The sequence below is a fragment of the Ixodes scapularis genome, unplaced genomic scaffold (genome assembly GCF_016920785.2).
Source record: "Ixodes scapularis isolate PalLabHiFi unplaced genomic scaffold, ASM1692078v2 PGA_scaffold2__306_contigs__length_199485367, whole genome shotgun sequence".
Lineage (NCBI taxonomy): Eukaryota > Metazoa > Arthropoda > Arachnida > Ixodida > Ixodidae > Ixodes > Ixodes scapularis.
In genome coordinates this window covers 197,779,453-197,796,988 of record NW_024609857.1, presented here as the reverse complement: position 1 = coordinate 197,796,988, position 17,536 = coordinate 197,779,453, and the positions used below count along the sequence as shown (strand labels likewise).

General features: G+C 52.1%; 1 protein-coding gene across 1 annotated transcript in view; it reads left to right on the top strand.

Annotated features, from left to right (window-relative positions):
* The window catches only part of LOC8025706 (protein 5NUC), a 165,118-nt gene that overhangs the window by 131,092 nt on the left and 16,490 nt on the right, over positions 1–17,536 (top strand). Inside the window, exon 6 of the mRNA XM_040208991.3 lies at positions 14,700–14,959. Within this exon, the coding sequence (XP_040064925.1) occupies positions 14,700–14,959 (260 nt within the window). The remainder of the gene's footprint in view (positions 1–14,699; positions 14,960–17,536) is intronic.

Genomic DNA, 17,536 nt, shown 5'->3' with positions numbered 1-17,536 from the left:
CGAACCGGTTCGAACCGGTTTGAACCTTTATTTTTTCACTCCGGAGTTGAACCGGAGCTGAACCGTTTTCTTTGAATAGGAACGAAAACCGGAACGAAAAACATTTCGGTTCGACACCCTGCTCGGGAGTTAGTGTGCGAGGCTCTGGTAACGTAATAGAAATATAATCACAAAAAAATGTAATCAGCTTGGACGTAATAGGGGAAAAAAGTACAGAGCTTCAAGCAGATTTTTTGTCGATTACATTTTGGTATAGACCAACAAAGAACCGAGACGTCCAAGACGCGCAGCACTAGCTAGAGAATTTTATATTGTTGCAACTCGCACCAGTTACGAAAATCTGGACGACCGGCGCACTTAGAATGTTCCAGGCAAAAATGTGGATGGAAGTCAGGCTGGAGAGCATCACAAGTTGTCACAGGCACTTATTTAGCCAGTCTGCCTGTGAATGTCGATTTCGTCACTGTTCTTGCCCTGGACTGGCACCGTAATCACAAAGTCAATAAAACGCTTGTGCTTGATTGAGAGACACTGCATTCGGTGCAGAACGTAGTTTTCCTCCCGCTCTGGACAGTGACAATAAATTTGAGGAATGTATTTTCGCCCACAAGATTGTATTTAATTACAATTGTATTTGAAATACCCACGCTTTAGTATTTAAATACACACGTCAAATTCATTACCAAATTTGTAATTAAATGCAAATGCAAAATACACAAAGTATATGAAACACGCATTTAAAATACTTGTATTTGAAATACTGCCCATCCCTGCTCGTACTGCAGCCGTGGCCGCCCTCGGAGAAGGGTTAACAGCTCTGCACAACCTGGACAACTTGTCCGGAGCAGAGAATAAAACGTCGACGTCACACCTGCCCGCAGTGCGTTATAGGTTGTGGGACAAGCCGTGTATGTAGGAAATGACCACAAACTTTTTTCTTTCCCTTCCCTTTCTGTTGTTGGCCTCTTCTTCACTTGTCATAGGCCTGCTCTTGATATCTTTCAGCAAAGACTCGGCGACCGTTGTTAACACGTGGGAGGGAAATCCAGCATCTGCGAGGCGTTCAGTTTGCCTGTCAAAGCTATATTTAATTTTATGATAACAAGACCTACGCAGCGCATGTGTATAGCAAGTCCTCGCCATCGCCCGCTTGACAGTTTTTGAGTGAGCGGACTCGAATGGCAACAGCGGCTTTCCCCCAGCACGGGGTTATAGCTCCAACAAACATGACCTGGACAAATAGTTAAATTAGTTAAAAGTAGTTAAAATAGTTAAAAAATAGTTAAAACCGCTAAATCTAGCGGAAAAATTTCCCCGCTAAAACTAGGGGACAAATTTTCTCGCTAAATCTAGCGGAAAAATTCCCCGCTAAATCTAGCGGAAAACTTTTCTCGCTAGATTTAGCGGAAATATTTCCCGTCTAAATCTAGCGGAAACATTGCCCCGCTAAATCTAGCGAAAAAAATTCTCTGGGGGGTCACGTGACCCGACAGTTCATGTGACCCCCCTCTCCCGAGGTCAGATGACACCCCCAGGTCACGTGACCGGGGCCCCACGTGGACCCCCCTCCCCCGAGTTCACGTGACCCCACCAAGGTCACGTGACCTCGGGGGGGGGGGGGGGTCACGTGACCCCCAAAGTCAGGTCCCCCCACGTCACGTGACCCCCCCCGGAGAACACGTGACCCTCAGTGCCCTTCTCTCCTTCTCCAGAGCTGCGCTCTAATTCGGCGTTACAGGGAGTTGTAAACGGCTTTCACTTTTTGATTGCTGCCATAATGAACTAGATCAATTACCGCTAGGGCGTTTCTGTGTTAACGACTAGTGGTACACGAGCAACGAATGCCACAGTATCCATACTTGGTCATATTAATGCCCAGGCGTCATGAAGCACTATAAAACTAGCACGTGAACTTGGTTTCATCGCTGATATGTCTGATATTGCTAATAAAAACTGAACTTTACGGCGCGTACGATACTTGTTTGGGTGTTATACTTTGATTGTTAGATGTTCATTGTTGCTAGCATTTAAAGTTAGTACTTCAATATTAGTACCTGGCTGACACAGTGATTTGATTCGTATTTCTAGGCACCGCTCGAAAGCTTGCTGACAAGATAGTTTGATTCATTTCTCTAGGCATCGCTTAAACAAGAGACATTGCGGAAACTTCTGCCCCAATCGATGGCGCGCGTAGCTAGGGCGGAACGAAAACAGTGTATTTTTCGCAAAACAATGGCGAATGAGTAGAAATCAAAGCTGAGTTAGAGGGGATTTAGGTAGCGTAAGCGGTTCAGTGCCGGAGGCAACAACCAAGTGTGCGCTGAGGCACTACTCAAGTCGCTCCAACAGGATCTCCTGCGACGCCTCATCCTCGATCAGAAAAGTAATGATCTGTGACTGGGTCGAAGGGGGCAAGAGAGTTGTCGATCGGGGGAAATATTTTTATGAAATTCCGAGAGGGTCATAGAGAGTCCAAAAACCTGCATATGTTTATTCGCAAATAGAACGCTCTTGGTGAGAATCAGCCAGCGCCGCCACCGAGTGCCGTAAGCCGTCACACGCGCGCAGGTTCGTGATTCAGTAACAGAAAAGGAAGAAACATATGCTGACCAGACGATCGACCTACATCGCGGTGAGGTCTTGTCAATAAAGAGGACGTAACACAATTTTTTAAACAATGGGAGCTTAATAAAAACGATGATTTGATTACAAATAGAAATAATATTTTACTATTCACAAGTATCGAGTTCGCATGCACGAGTATCGGGTTCACAAGTATCAAAACGTGGCAATGAATAATAGTCTTAGCACTTTACCCAGCTGGTGCGCGGGCGGCAAAATGCAAATATACCTAGCAAATACACAGAAGAAAAACAATTACTAGACAATTGAAAGCTGAACTCTTAAAATCCTGAATTACTACAAACCAGATTGCCATACTGAGGAGCTAGCGGGTGGAGGGAGTGTCTAATCTGTCGCTGTCCGGGAGTTGCGGCCTTTTTCCTTGCATTGTCCGAAGGGGGTGGTACGAGTGGATTCCACGGTGGGCTTGTGGGAAGCTCTATGAGGCCAGCCAAACACACACACGCACATATACACGCACGCACATACACGCACGCACGCACGCACACAGGCAGACTCACACGCACTTGCGAAGGTCCCCCAGCACAGACCTGGCCCGCCACTGTCGCTTTTCCCAACTCGATCCGCTTTTTCGCAGATCGAATCTCACGGCTCTAAGCCGAGAGCAGACTTCGTGTTCACACAGGTCGCATTTCGTGCGAGACGAAAAGAGCGTGGTTGGAAGCGCGATATGTCAAACCAGGTGCAGGAAGGCCTTTGAAACGCTCGTCCCGCGGGGTCTTGTTTATATTGAAGGACATAGCAATTTGGAAACTGTGATGTACTCCTGGGTTGGCCTCCGGGCAATTCGACGAGAGGAGTTTCTAATACATCCGGGCGCAGCCCGATTTGGTGAAACAAGCAACCTACTAGAACACTTTCAGGGGACTCTGTGGCTCCTTCCATTTATAGTCCGCGCTGCGTGCTACGTACAAGGAATTCGCCATATCTGACTTTTCATATTTCCACATGTGAAGCGACTGGATCCTAGGCACCCTCTTGGCGTCCTTCCACTCCAGTTTTTGTCGTTCTGGAAATGCCTCAAGCTCGCCATGCACAATGTAGAGCAAGGAGACGTTTTTCATTTTTCCCTTCCAGTGCCCGTACAAACCCACTCGTACCTTGTATGACGTCAGTGGCCGGCGCCCGCAAATTTTGCAGGGTGGCTTGGAGCTTTTACAAGTCCCCCTACTCCGTCGCATGCATTCTTGCTGTGCCCTGTTGCCGAAAAGATCCACTTCGTCGTCTGGAGCTCACTGCAGTGCAACTCGTGAAATTGGTACCGGTTCTTAAAACGAGCGGTTGCTCCATCGCTAACGTAAGTGAGGCGAGAGTAGATTGATGCGTTGTCCTCGAGGTGTGCCTTAATTTTTGACAAGGCCAAGGATGCATGCGCCGAGTCACGAGTTAGATTGTCGCAAATAGCGGCATAGCTCCGCGTTGATTTCTTTGACGTTGCAACGCACGGAATGATGCTGTTTTGGACCATAGGCGGAAAACCTTCCTCGTGCTCTGGAGTGGAGTCAGCGGACACAAGGTGCAATGGCGTACCTAGGCCGCCGGCGGGGCACCGCAAGGCGACGTGTACGGGTGGCGCAAGATGGGCAAATATTTCATAAGAAATCCGCAGACTGTCGCCACAATCGGCGTAAACGGAGGAGGGATTTAACACGCGCCCCAGTGATACACCCGCCTTCCCCCACAGCGCGCCGCCGAAAGGTCGTCGCCGGCGATCTTCGGATGTTAGTTGTTACGTCTCAACGTCGCTCCCTGTAACCAGCCAATCCTGTTCGGCCTCCATTGCTACGCGTCGTCCTATCTCCAAGCCTCTCGATATCTGTACACCGCCACCATCTGTCTGCGCTTGCAGAAGCGCCTGCGACGCTCCTTCTGGAGCGACCGCCCTGATCCAAAAGGGTTCTGGTGCAGCTGAATACTGAATGTGTTTCGTAGCCAGTGTCCATCCCGTGATGGTGTTACAAACGTTATATACGTGTGCGCCAAACCAGTCCAAGACTAGCGCATGTACCAGGCACTAATGCTAACGCAATAAAAACAAGATCAACTAAATATAGCGTAATATTGTCACGGGTGGTGAGTCGTGACCAATAAACAAGAAATAAACAGAAATAAATAAACGTTTAATGTGTCGAACTTGTGCCAAAAATAAAGAAGGAAACAGAAGAAAGCAGAGCGTCGCGGGCGTCGAAGTCGGCGTGTCAGCAGAATCGAGCGCTGGGGCGAGACTGACTCGACAAGGTCGCGGGCGGCCTCTTATCTAGAGTGAGTCAGTATCTCGAAGATTCGGCGGAGAAGGTTCGAGTGTAGCGCGCTCGGGGCGAGAATGAACAAGCACTTTCTAGAACAACAAAAACAGGGATGAACGATAGTTATGTCCGCAGCAAGAGTAAACGAGAACTTTCTACAAGTCCTTGACCCTGCGCGCGGCATTATCCCCCCCCCCCCCCCTTTAAAAAGTGCATCGTCCCGATGCAGCACAAAACGAAAAACAACAAACAAAAACAAATCCAAAACAAAAAAGGCAGCAGAATCGCGAGCCGCAGTTCACAGTTCACCCGTCGACGAGAGTGGAAAGTTCTATCGTTCGTAATACGGCTTCAGCCGGACGACGTGCACCACCTCGGGTCGCGGCTGACGTCTTGCAGATGGGCGCGTTCCGTCGGGGAGGACTTCGTAGTTAAGATCACCGAGGCGACGAAGCACTTTGTAGGGTCCAAAGTATCGTTTCAGCAATTTCTCACTGAGGCCGCGGCGACGGATGGGCGTCCATACCCACACCCTATCTCCGGGCTGGAAGTGGACGTCCCTGCGACGAAGGTTGTAGCGGCCGGCGTCGACGCGTTGCTGGTCTTGAATCAGGAGTTGGGCGAGCTGGCGAACTTCTTCGGCGCGTTGAGCAACCGCCTGGGCGTCGTCGCTCTCGTTGTCAGATGGCTCATGGGGCAGCATGGCGTCCAGCATGGTCGTTACCTTCCGACCATGTACCAGCTGGAAAGGGGTGAATCCACTGGTCTCTTGAACCGCCGTATTGTAGGCGAACGTGACGTAGGGCAGCACCTCGTCCCACGTCTTGTGCTCTACGTCGACGTACATAGAGATCATATCGGCGATTGTCTTGTTGAGTCGCTCCGTCAGCCCGTTGGTCTGCGGGTGGTACGCAGTTGTACGACGATGGCTGGTGTGACTGAGTCGGAGGATTTCTTGGGTCAGTTGTGCCATGAACGATGATCCGCGATCTGTAATCAGAACTTCTGGAGCGCCGTGCCGGAGGACGATGGACTCAATGAAAAACTTGGCAACTTCCACAGCAGTCCCCGAAGGAAGAGCTTTCGTTTCGGCGTACCGCGTGAGATAATCTGTGGCGACGATGATCCAGCGGTTCCCCGACGTCGAAGGCGGAAAAGGACCAAGTAGATCCACTCCGATCTGCTGGAAGGGTGCAGTTGGAGGAGAAATAGGCTGCAGGAGTCCGGCCGGCCTCTTCGGAGGTTTCTTGCGTCGCTGGCACTCGTGGCATGATCGTGTGTACAGGTGGACGGTCTTGGGGAGCTTGGGCCAGTAATACTTTTCACGAATATGGGCCAGTGTCCGGCTGTATCCAAGGTGTCCGGACGTCGGGTCGTCGTGACATGCTTGAAAGATCTCCCCTCAAAGGTCGGTCGGTATTACCAGCAGCCACGGCGAGTTGTTGTTCCCGAAGTTCTCTTTGTAGAGTACACCTTGCCGAATGGTGAAGGTCGGCACGGCTCGTGAGAAAACACGGGGTACGGTACCGCCGCGCCCTTCCAGGTGCTCGATTAAGGCTCGCAGCTCCGGATCGTCTCGTTGACGTCGTGCCATGTCATCGGTGTTCACTGCCCCTAGAAAGCACTCGTCATCATCGTCGTCGCTGCTGCCGGAAGGTGTTTCGACAGGGGCCCTGGACAGGCAGTCAGCGTCGCTGTGCTTGTGTTTTGACTTGTAAACCACAGTCATGTTGAACTCTTGTAGCCGGAGGCTCCATCGAGCGAGGCGTCCTGACGGGTCCTTGAGGTTTGCAAGCCAGCAGAGCGAGTGGTGGTCCGTGACTACGCGGAACGGGCTTCCGTACAAGTACGGACGAAACTTCGTGATTGCCCAGACGACCGCAAGGCATTCTTTCTCAGTCGTGGAGTAATTTCTCTCTGCCTTGGACAGTGTCCGACTTGCGTAGGCGATGACTCGTTCGGTGCCTTCTTGTACTTGAACTAGTACCGCGCCAAGTCCTGCGTTACTTGCGTCAGTGTGAATCTCGGTGTCCGCATCCTGATCGAAATGTCCAAGAACCGGAGGCGTCTGGAGTCGTCGCTTCAGCTCGTCGAATGCCTGCTGCTGTTCCTCGGCCCATTCGAACCTCTCGGCGTCCTTCGTGAGGTTTGTGAGCGGTGCGGAAATCCGTGCGAAATCCCGAACGAAGCGACGATAATAGGCGCAAAGTCCGAGGAATCTTCGCACGGCCTTTTTGTCTGTCGGCACTGGAAATGACGCGACGGCATGAGTCTTCTTAGGGTCTGGGCGCACGCCTTGGTTGCTAACCACGTGACCTAGAAACTTCAGTTCGTCATAGGCGAACCGACACTTTGACGGCTTGAGGGTGAGTCCAGCGGTCCGTATGGCTTGAAGAACAGCTCGGAGTCGTCGCAAGTGCTCGTCGAAGTCGCTGGAAAACACCACGACGTCATCGAGGTAGACCAGACAGCTCTGCCACTTCAGTCCTGCCAGTACGGTGTCCATAACACGCTGGAAAGTTGCTGGCGCCGTACATAGTCCGAAGGGCATTACCTTGAACTCGTACAGCCCATCCGGCGTGACGAAAGCTGTCTTCTCTCGGTCCCGTTCGTCGACTTCGATCTGCCAGTAGCCGCTCTTCAGGTCCATCGATGAGAAGTATCGAGAGTGGCGCAGCCGGTCTAACGTGTCGTCGATTCGGGGGAGTGGGTAGACGTCTTTCTTCGTCACCGCGTTCAGCTGCCGGTAGTCCACGCAGAACCGAAGCGTTCCGTCCTTCTTCTTAACCAGTACGACTGGAGAGGCCCACGGACTGCTTGATGGCTGGATTATGTCGTCGTTCAGCATTTCTTGAACTTGCTCCTGGATCACCTCCCTTTCTTTAACGGAGACTCTGTACGGTGATCGATGCACAGGGCGCGCGTCGTCCTCGGTAATGATGCGGTGCTTCGCAACGGCTGTTTGGCGTACCTTCGACGACGTCGCAAAGCAGTCACGGTATTTGGCGAGGAGGTTCATCAGCTGCCGTCGTTTTGGGTCCGGAAGCTTAGGGTCGATGTCGAGTTGCGCTGGCGACGTACCGTCTTGCTGAGGTGGCGAGGATTCATCAGTAATGGCGGCGATTTCGGCGGAGTTTCGGAGATCCTTGACGTGGCCAACGGCTGCACCTTTCGTGAGGTGTTGCGTTTCATTCCGGAAGTTCGTCACGAGGACCACAGTGCGGCCATCCTGAAGTTCAGCTACTCCTCGTGCGACGCCTATTCCTCTTCCCAGGAGCAACTGGAGGTTACCTTCCAGAAGAACTTCGCTACGGGTAGCTGCATCGGTCACGACAGGTACGACAACACTTGATCGCGGCGGCAGATTCACGTGGTCGGCAGCGACTCGGACGGCGGCTGACGCAGTTTGGAGTTTCTCTGAAGGCGGAACAGGTGTCCGCAGCGTCAATCTGTTTTCTCCAAGGTCGATGACGGCGCCGTATTCACACAAAAAGTCCATGCCGAGAATGACGTCTCTGGAACAGTCTTGTAGAATGACGAATTTCACAGGACACGTCTCGCCGTGAATTTCGACGCGAGCGGTGTACCTTCCGACAGGCGTGATGAGGTGTCCTCCGGCGGTTCGTATCTGCGGTCCATCCCACGGCGTCGTGACTTTTCGAAGGTGGCGAGAGAGCCTCCCACTCAATACTGAGTAGTCTGCCCCGGTGTCAACGAGTGCCGATGCGTTTTGGCCATCGATAACAACTTTTAGGTTGTTGGACACCGTTGCAGGCGCGTCGGTGCAATGCGGGGCGTCGAGAGAGTGGGAGCGCTCCGGCGTTCTTGGAGGCTGTTTGCTTCCGTCGTTTTCGGCAACGTCACCTCCAGGCGTTGCCGCACTCAGTTTTCCCGACGACGCAGGGGAGACAGGCTCTCTCGGCGGGATCGTGGCGCTGGGGAGGCTGAACGTCGTGGCAATGGGGAGCGGGCTTCACGGCGGAGTGACGACACTGCACTCTTAGAAAAAAGGGTACGGATAGTCCTCCCTTACGGGAGGAACGGTCTTGTAACCTATGTTCCTTTAGAAAGGGAGAAACCTTCGTCCCTGAAGCAGGGGAGCAAAGTTCCACCGTTGCTTGCATCTCAATATGGCGGCCCCGAATCGAGAAAATCGAGCCCAATAAGGCTTAACGAGGACGCTACGTCTCTTGTACGGGACGAGAGCAGCAGCAAATAAAAGCGTAACACGAGCTTTCCGCAAACTGTGTTTATTTCCGAAGCCAGACTCCCCCCACAGGTACAGACACCTGCGTTTTGAAAGCACTTACTCAGTCTTCTCGTCGACAGCACTGCGATGTTAAACGGAGACAACCGATACCTAGTTACTTCGCGCACTTTGCGTCTTACCTTTGGTGTTCCTCGAGTCACAATTCCTTCGTCAACCGCACATCACGGAGAAGGGCAAACTCACTCCGCGAAACCAAAAGCCGCTCTCGAAAGAACGAACTCGAAGCCGCTGTTTATCGCGTAGCGTGATAGAAGGTTAAATCGCTAGCCACCAGATGGCGGGGTCAAGCAGAGTAATTGCAAGTAGCTAGGCTAGGTGGCGCTAGGTACCGCCCAATTCATGTTCTACAAAAAATAATTTGCTTCTCCCAGGCCACTACTGTGCTTGAGGACCCTCTACTATACACACATGACACCCATACACTTATTACAAGCATCAGGTGAACATATATTAAGCACATGCACTGCACACACAAATATCAATACAACCGAACACCACACTAACCCGAACACTACACCCGTGCTCTGCGTTTCCGTCTTTTATACTGGTCGTTTTGAACGTGCGGAACTTTTCGGTGACTCCCTAAGCAATAAAAAATATTCCCAGCATGTTGATTTTTTCCCTGCAATGTCATACCTCTGAGAGTATTTTGAATGGCTCAGGGGTTGAATCTCTTATTAAAAAGTAAACGCTCAATCATGCCGTAATTATTTGAAAGCCAATAAATCAAGCCGCTCCAATGCGGTTCGAAGCCATGAGTTTGTTTCCCCACACGGCAAGTCGTAGCTTGTATTTCTATTTGTTTTTCTATTTGTGCTGTTCGCGCGAAGCTGCAATTGCCGTTTGAATTAATCTCTGTAGAGTGGGTATTCAGTCAGCTGGAAGTGATGCTTCACGGACTGAGAAATTGCTTTTCGATCAACTTGAATGCAGTCAAAGCCGCGACTTGCGGCAGGTGTTAAGTGTACGGAACTACGCCAGCGCTCATCCCAGCGCGCCACGGAGGGCAGTTTCTCCAGCAACCGTAGTATAATTAAACAGCAAAATAAAGGGTAGTTTTTTTTCGATTTTACCTACTATTGTTTTTAATGCCGATATTCCATACTGTAAATATACGCACTTTACGTCACGCTTTCGTACTGTTCAGTCCTTGCCCCTGAGCGCAATCGCTGTCGGGGACGAGACAATTCCGACAGTCACATTGGCCACTGTACGGTAGGAGCTTCTACTGTTCAGACCAGCGTTCCAACATGACTATCCGCACGTTGATCGATTGCACGTAATCCCTCAAGTGGTATTAAACTTTTTAATGTAAAGCGGAATGTCAACCTGCGACACCCCGCCCCCTCCGATCACAACCCGACCAGCGGCATCAATGCCCAACAGTTTACGATCTCATCTTCTTGTTACACCACTGATACGCGAACACATGGTCACATCGGCGATAATTTCAGTCTTCTTTTCACAACCCAACACTGTCATCACGATGTTGCTGACACGCACAAACACAAAACCACGTTGAACGCCGGTTGCACTCGGCATCGGAAAACAGAACCGAACTCAGGGGGGAAGGCACCCAGGCAGCCGACAGCAAAGCCTGCCTGTCTTGGACGCAGTTCCTGCAGTTTCCATAACGTCGAAAACGTCGACACAGTTCCGCGTGCTTTCGCTACTGTAGTCTGTAGTGCTGCAGCCTGCAGTGGCTGTAGTTCCGTCGTTCCGTGCCGCGCGAGTCCCGCAATCCGGAGACGGCCATCCCCCAGTGTACGTGGCGCTGCTGGCACTGCTCCGAACTTCGCTGTTTCTAGCGGCTTCGTTTGCTCGTTTGATAAAATTAGTGATAAAAACGTCAATGCAACCGAAATGTTCTGGACGTTTAAACTAGAAGATGGAATTACAGGCGGCCTTCGCTGCTGCTGGAGCTCAATCAACTCAACAGCTATTTATTAAACAACGCGCGCGACCTGCTCGAAAAACGAAACCGAAAGACGCTGAGTCGGGAGGGCGAAAGCTTTCTCCCGTCTGCCTGGAGAAGGAGAAAAACATTTCGTTCCTCTTTTTTTCTCGTGTCCGCTTGGGGGCGCGTCGGTAGAAGGGAGGAAGGCGCGCCGTTGCTACTTTTTTCCTCCATTTTTTCTTAGAGTGTGGGGAGGGGGAACGTCGGAGGTACTCCTCGATGTCGTGAGGGCGTTCGCCGTACCTCGGGCGTGGGTCGTTCGGGTGGAACCCACGCAGGCCCATTTGCCGGTAGGGACAACGACGGTAGATATGGTCGGCCTCCCCGCAGTGGTAGCACAACGGGCGTCGATCGGCCGTCCTCCACACGTCGGTCTTTCGTGGAGCAGCTTGCTCTGGGCGGACGTACGTCCGATCTTCATGGCGTCGTGAATACTGCGGCGCTAGAGGTTGTAGGGTTCGGTGCTACTGCTCACCCGCAAGAAGGACCAACGAGGCAGATCTCATAGAACACACCTTTACTGTCTGGCGGCAGCCAACCAACTGCCCAGCCCCCCGAGCCTCGAGCGTGGCTCGCGCGCACGTTGCGCGCCGGGCGCGGAGCACAGGTTCTTTTGCCCGATGATGGGCCGCAAATCCCACAAACTCCCCCCCCCCCCCCCCCCCCCCCCCCCACCCCCGTTCTCTGTCCTCTGGCTCCGTGGCTGTTCTCTCTGGTTGTTGGTGGTAGAGGAGGAGGGGGTTGTCACGATGCAGGCGGCCGGATGCGGTTTGTAGAGGCCGCCTCCGGATTGGTGATGCGGTTGTTGCAGTTGCCCATGAAGTCCTTGAAGGGCGACGTACTCTCAGGATGCTTAAAGGGCCTTGCTCACTCCTTGGCAAGGTGATCCTCCATCTGCTCGATGGCACGGCCGTTCCTGTTCTTCGAAAACTTGATCTTGACGACATCGTTATACAGGCAGAGCAGATTGAAGAGCTTCTCGGTGTTCATCTTGTCAGAGTTGAGCACCATCACCGGAGACCCCTGATGCTGGTCCGCCGCTTAAGGACGAGTGGGTACCCCCGGGGCCTTGGCTGGCAACGTAACGCTCAGGAGGACCTTCTTTGCGGTCCTGGTCTCCGTTTTTGTGTCTCGTAGCCGTCGTTGTAGCCGCAACCGGGGCTGCTGATCTGGCGGCGTAGTTAGGGCCGGTAGAGGGTCCTCGGCTGCCCACTGCGTTGCCGTAGTCCCCGAAACCACGTGGCTCATCGAGGACGTTGATAGAACCTCCCGCAACGGTTGGGGCAGTAGCGGGACATGTCGAAGGTTCAAAAAGAACAGAAAAAAAGAATCAACAGTTGTCTTCTGGAGAGGCTTCTACAAGAAATCGTTGGTAACGTTGGGCACGGCAATGGACTAGCTAAATTTGCGAGCACACTATTCACAACGGCCAAGCCCCGATGGCAAAGATGGCGTCCGGTGGCCGAAGCCTAGTCGAACGACCACGTAGGCCTATCGGGGATGGCGAAAGCGAGAAAACCGGTCGAACACGCCTAAAACGGGCTAAAAGCCTGCGGTCCAACCCGCGGGCGAGCAGTAGGCCCCACGTTGGGCGCCAAATAATGTAGGGTTCGGTGCTACTGCTCACCCGCAAGAAGGACCAACGAGGCAGATCTCATAGAACACACCTTTACTGTCTGGCGGCAGCCAACCGACTGCCCAGCCCCCCGAGCCTCGAGCGTGGCTCGCGCGCACGTTGCGCGCCGGGCGCGGAGCACAGGTTCTTTTGCCCGATGATGGGCCGCAAATCCCACAAGGTTCACGTCGAGGTGGCGCCGTATACGGGTGAGCAGGGGGCGGTGGTCGTCGGGTAGCTGCGGCGTAGCTCAGCTTCGGTGGTTCAGGAGCGGCGCTGGCGAGAACTTCTGGCTGCAGCGCCTGCTGAAGTTCTTCCCGGACAATCTCGGCGACTGAGGGCGTATCCAGGCTTGTGGCAGCAGGTAGCAACTTCTTCAACTCCTCCCGGACGGCTTCACGGATAAGGTCACGGATGTCGGGGAGGGTGGTGCCCAGGTCGGATCCAGATGTCGCTAGAGTAGTTACGCCAGGGTGTCGTTGGTAGTGTCTGGCGCGGGCTAGCAAGGCCCGTTCCATATTTGTCGCCTCCGTGATGAACTCGTCGACTGTTGTTGGGGGATTCCGGATGAGACCGCCGAAAATCTCGCTTTTCACATCCCTCATCAGGTGGTGCAGCTTCTTCTCCTCGGTAGCCTGAGGATCGGCGCGGGCACTTAGGCGGAGAACATCCTCCACGAAGCCGGTGATGCTCTCGTTGGGGCCTTGAGTCCTGGTACGCAGTAAGTCTTCGGCTCTCTCTCGGCGGTGCTGGTTGACAAATGTCGCCTTCAGCTGGCTCTTGAAAATGTCCCAGGATGTCAATGAAGACTCGTGATTTTCGTACCAGCTTCTGGCAGTCCCCTCGAGCGAGAAATACACGTTTTGCAGCCGTTGCTCGTTGGTCCAGCTATTGTGGCGGGCGACGCGTTCGAATTGGTCGATCCAATCTTCAACGTCTTCGTGGAGTTCGCCGTGGAACGGAGCCGGTGTCCGAGGAGCGACGGGCAGGTAGACGACGGCAGGAGCGGCGGGGGCCTGCGACTGGTTGTCCATCGTCGTCTTCTTCGGCTTGGGTTTATCCAGGAGCAAACCGTACTCCGGATCCTCTCCCTTGGTGCGGCGGCTGGTCCGAGTTTCAGGTTCCGCGCTGAGTGGTCTTCTCAGCGAGCTTGGAGTCGGGCTTGCACTGCGGGTCCTGGGAGGGGAACGCTGCACGGGCATGCGGTACCCAGCACCTCCACCAGAATGTCACGGGTGGTGAGTCGTGACCAATAAACAAGAAATAAACAGAAATAAATAAATGTTTAATGTGGCGAACTTGTGCCAAAAATAAAGAAGGAAACAGAAGAAAGCAGAGCGTCGCGGGCGTCGAAGTCGGCGTGTCAGCAGAATCGAGCGATGGGGTGAGACTGACTCGACAAGGTCGCGGGCGGCCTCTTATCTAGAGTGAGTCAGTATCTCGAAGATTCGGCGGAGAAGGTTCGAGCGTAGCGCGCTCGGGGCGAGAATGAACAAGCACTTTCCAGAACAACAAAAACAGGGATGAACGATAGTTATGTCCGCAGCAAGAGTGAACGAGAACTTTCTACAAGTCCTTGACCCTGCGCGCGGCAATATTTACGCCGCGAGGCACATTTTAATTAGGCGCGATTCGAAAACTAACTTCGATTTCGAAGCCAACGTGTCGAAACAGTCATAAAATAAAAGTGAATAGACAGTTTGCAAAAACGCTCGCGGCGCCGGAAAGGTTACTGGGAATATCCCGGTGAGAACCGGCTGTAGCGGAGAGCGGAGGCGACCTCGGAGACGACGGCAGACAGGGCAGGCAGGCAAGCAACTGTGCTACCCTCTTGCTTTTCCTCGCTCTCCTCAGTGCCAGGTGTTAGCAGGCGTCAGGATACAGGGCGTCCCCGTGCTTGGTAGCGAGCTACACGCAAGGCCTTTGGGATTTTTTGTGCAAGGCCTTTTTGGCGGTTTCTTCATGCAGACCCCGATGGACTCGCGCTTCTAGACCAGTACCGGCCTCTGTTGGAGTCCAAGCGTAACGACACCGTGGCCAGCACGCAGGTGCTGCTGCAGGGGGACAAGCAAGCGACGCGCTTCGGGGAGTCGAACCTGGGCAACGTGGTCACCGAGGCCTTCCTCAAGTTCCTGGCCCAAAGGACACTCAGGGCGAACGGCTCGTGGAGTTCGGTGGCTGCAGCCATCGCCAACGGCGGAGGCTTCAGGGCGCCCATCAGCGACGAGGTGCGGGCGGACGCGTGCGAACTACCCCCAAAGCTTAGTGGCTGGTATCCCTCCTGTCTATATGAGTTGAAAAACCCAATGTGGCCTTTTTCTGCATCTGCGGTTCTCACGAGATCTATCATCTCTCAGTTTACCAAAAAATCCAAAGCATAGGACGTCAGTTTTGATGCCTAGATCGGACAACAACTTTTCAAAAACTGCCAGGTACGCCAAAGACGCCTGAAGGGCTGTTTCAGTCCATATTGTCCGCGATAGTACGTTGAGCTCACAACAAACTCAATTTAGGTGCGCAAGTAGGAAACGAATATACATAAATTTGTTTTTTTCCCACAGACAAAGTAGTGCGTAAAACGCCGTGATGCACATTTCAAGCTAGCTGCCATTCTAAATTTTTTTTTTCAAGGGAGACCTTTCAAAACTGACCTATCTGTCGAGGTTTGACGCCTCAAAACAGGATTCAGTTAGGGTACGAATGGCTCCTGCTCAAAATGTATTGTGTAGGCGAGCTGGTGGACTGTTGTCACGATATAGAGTTTTAATAGATCATTCCGATGGCTCCGTAACGATATCCGAAATTCCGTCGCCGCTTTTGTACATGCGTATTATCGTTATTGGGGGTATCGGAGGTATCGGAATGATCGTTCAAACCTCTCAATGAACCCCAGGCTGAAACCAAAAAATAATTATAGAAATAATTAAAACAAAATAAACAGTCAGTGTTTTCCGCCCTCACCTTTGTTTCTTTACCACTTTATTGTTTTTGTGTCGTGCGCCAGTTTCGCGTCCAGATCACCAGAGTCAAAATGTGTCTGGGGACGTAAATAATCCTCTAAATTGTGCGCACGGTGAAACTATTCTTTAAAGCGGTACTAAAGAGGTAGCATTACTGGTCCAACCAAGCTCAGGAGGCGAGTAAGCACGTAAGATGTAGGTGGGTCAGTCCGTAGCTACTGAACGAGATTAAAAAAATGAGCATCATGCGTTAATGCACACAACGCTCAGAGCAATAACTGCCACACGTCATGGCGGAGTCGTTGGACATCGGTGTCGCGTTCACGCACTGCGGCGTCTTGACGGCGAAGTCTCAAGTGGCTTTGTTCTCGAGAGTACGCACCTCTCAGTTCTCCCTGCGACGAACGGCGAGAGGTATCAGCGTCGCAGCCAGCGCGTCCTTTAGTGTCTCCCAACCAGCGCGCCGCTAGCACGCGGAGACGCCAAGACATCCGCGTCTCTCGCCTTGGGCCGTACTCTCGTCATGCTTCAGCGCGTTGGCCGTTTGAGGCGGCTCAGGGATCCACTAACGATGAGGTAATGCGCAGGCCTGTCTTATACGTGCTCTTGCATGAACGGATAAGGATGAGCCCTTTGAATCGGGCAGTGGCTTACGCCACCTAGCCGAAGCTTATTTCAGATATTAGTTCCGATGATATTTGGAATTAGTTAAGAATTACTAAGAATTGTTATCTCCATGTCACAGTAACTGTGGCCATCTAGCGGGCTCCACGCGAGACTCACAAGCACTTGTTTTATTTTTTCCGCAAACGCCGTATGCAAAGACGCTGTGGTGGCGTAGCTCCGTGCTAACGCGTCCGTTTCACACTGAGGTTCGAATACCGAGAGCACAGGACGATGTTTTTACGAGCAGTTGGCAATATCGCGATGAACACCATACGCTCTATTACATCAAATAGAACATCGACATCGACAACGGGCGCCATTATCAGTGGTGAGAAGAGCTATCTATCGAACAGTTATCCATTTAAACGACGACAACTGGTGCTAGGGATCCAACCCCACTGACCGGCGCGGAAGCCGAGTGCGCTGCTGACTGAGCAGAAGACGCAGCGTGCAGGAACGGTAAGAGCAGAAGCAGGTGGTATGAAAAAGAGCGCGCGGAACGAGGAGTGGAAAGGGGAAGAGAGCGCTTCCCCTCTCTTGGTGACCTAGAGAATCCAGCGCAAAGGCTCCAAATCTGGACGGTGCCGAAAAAAGCACGTGCAGCGTGAAAAAAAGAAGAAAGACAATGGTGTGACGTAGTCTGTTCCCATACAAAACCCTGCCCTAGGCAGCACCCAAACAAAGAGCACCACCCACCCCATAAAACTACCGCATTTAAACGCGTTTGGCAGAATGACCAAACATGCAGCCACTTGTTTTACGTACGTGTCTTATCTGGGCACTTAAAAATGTTTTGCAAGTGATCAGCGTGCCTTTAAGTAACCGAGTATAGTTGTTCAAAGCACTTAAACCACAACAGAAATCTGATAACCAGAGCAGCAACTAGGTAAATTACCAATTAACTTGTCACTTTCAAAGGTGTTCTTTGCAACGTGGCATTAATTTTAACTAGATATGATTAGAAGTTCTTTAATGATTAAAACCGAGCTTGACAGAAAAAGGGTCATGTACAATCGAATCTAAAAAAAAAAAATCAGATTTTTTTGTTAAATTATGTTATATTGTTGTATATCACTGTAGCTAAGAAAGAGTGATTTTTTATTATTAGACGTAATTTTAAACATGAAATATTGATCATTTCGTCCGGTCATTCAAAGCAATGCGGAAGAAAGAGTTACA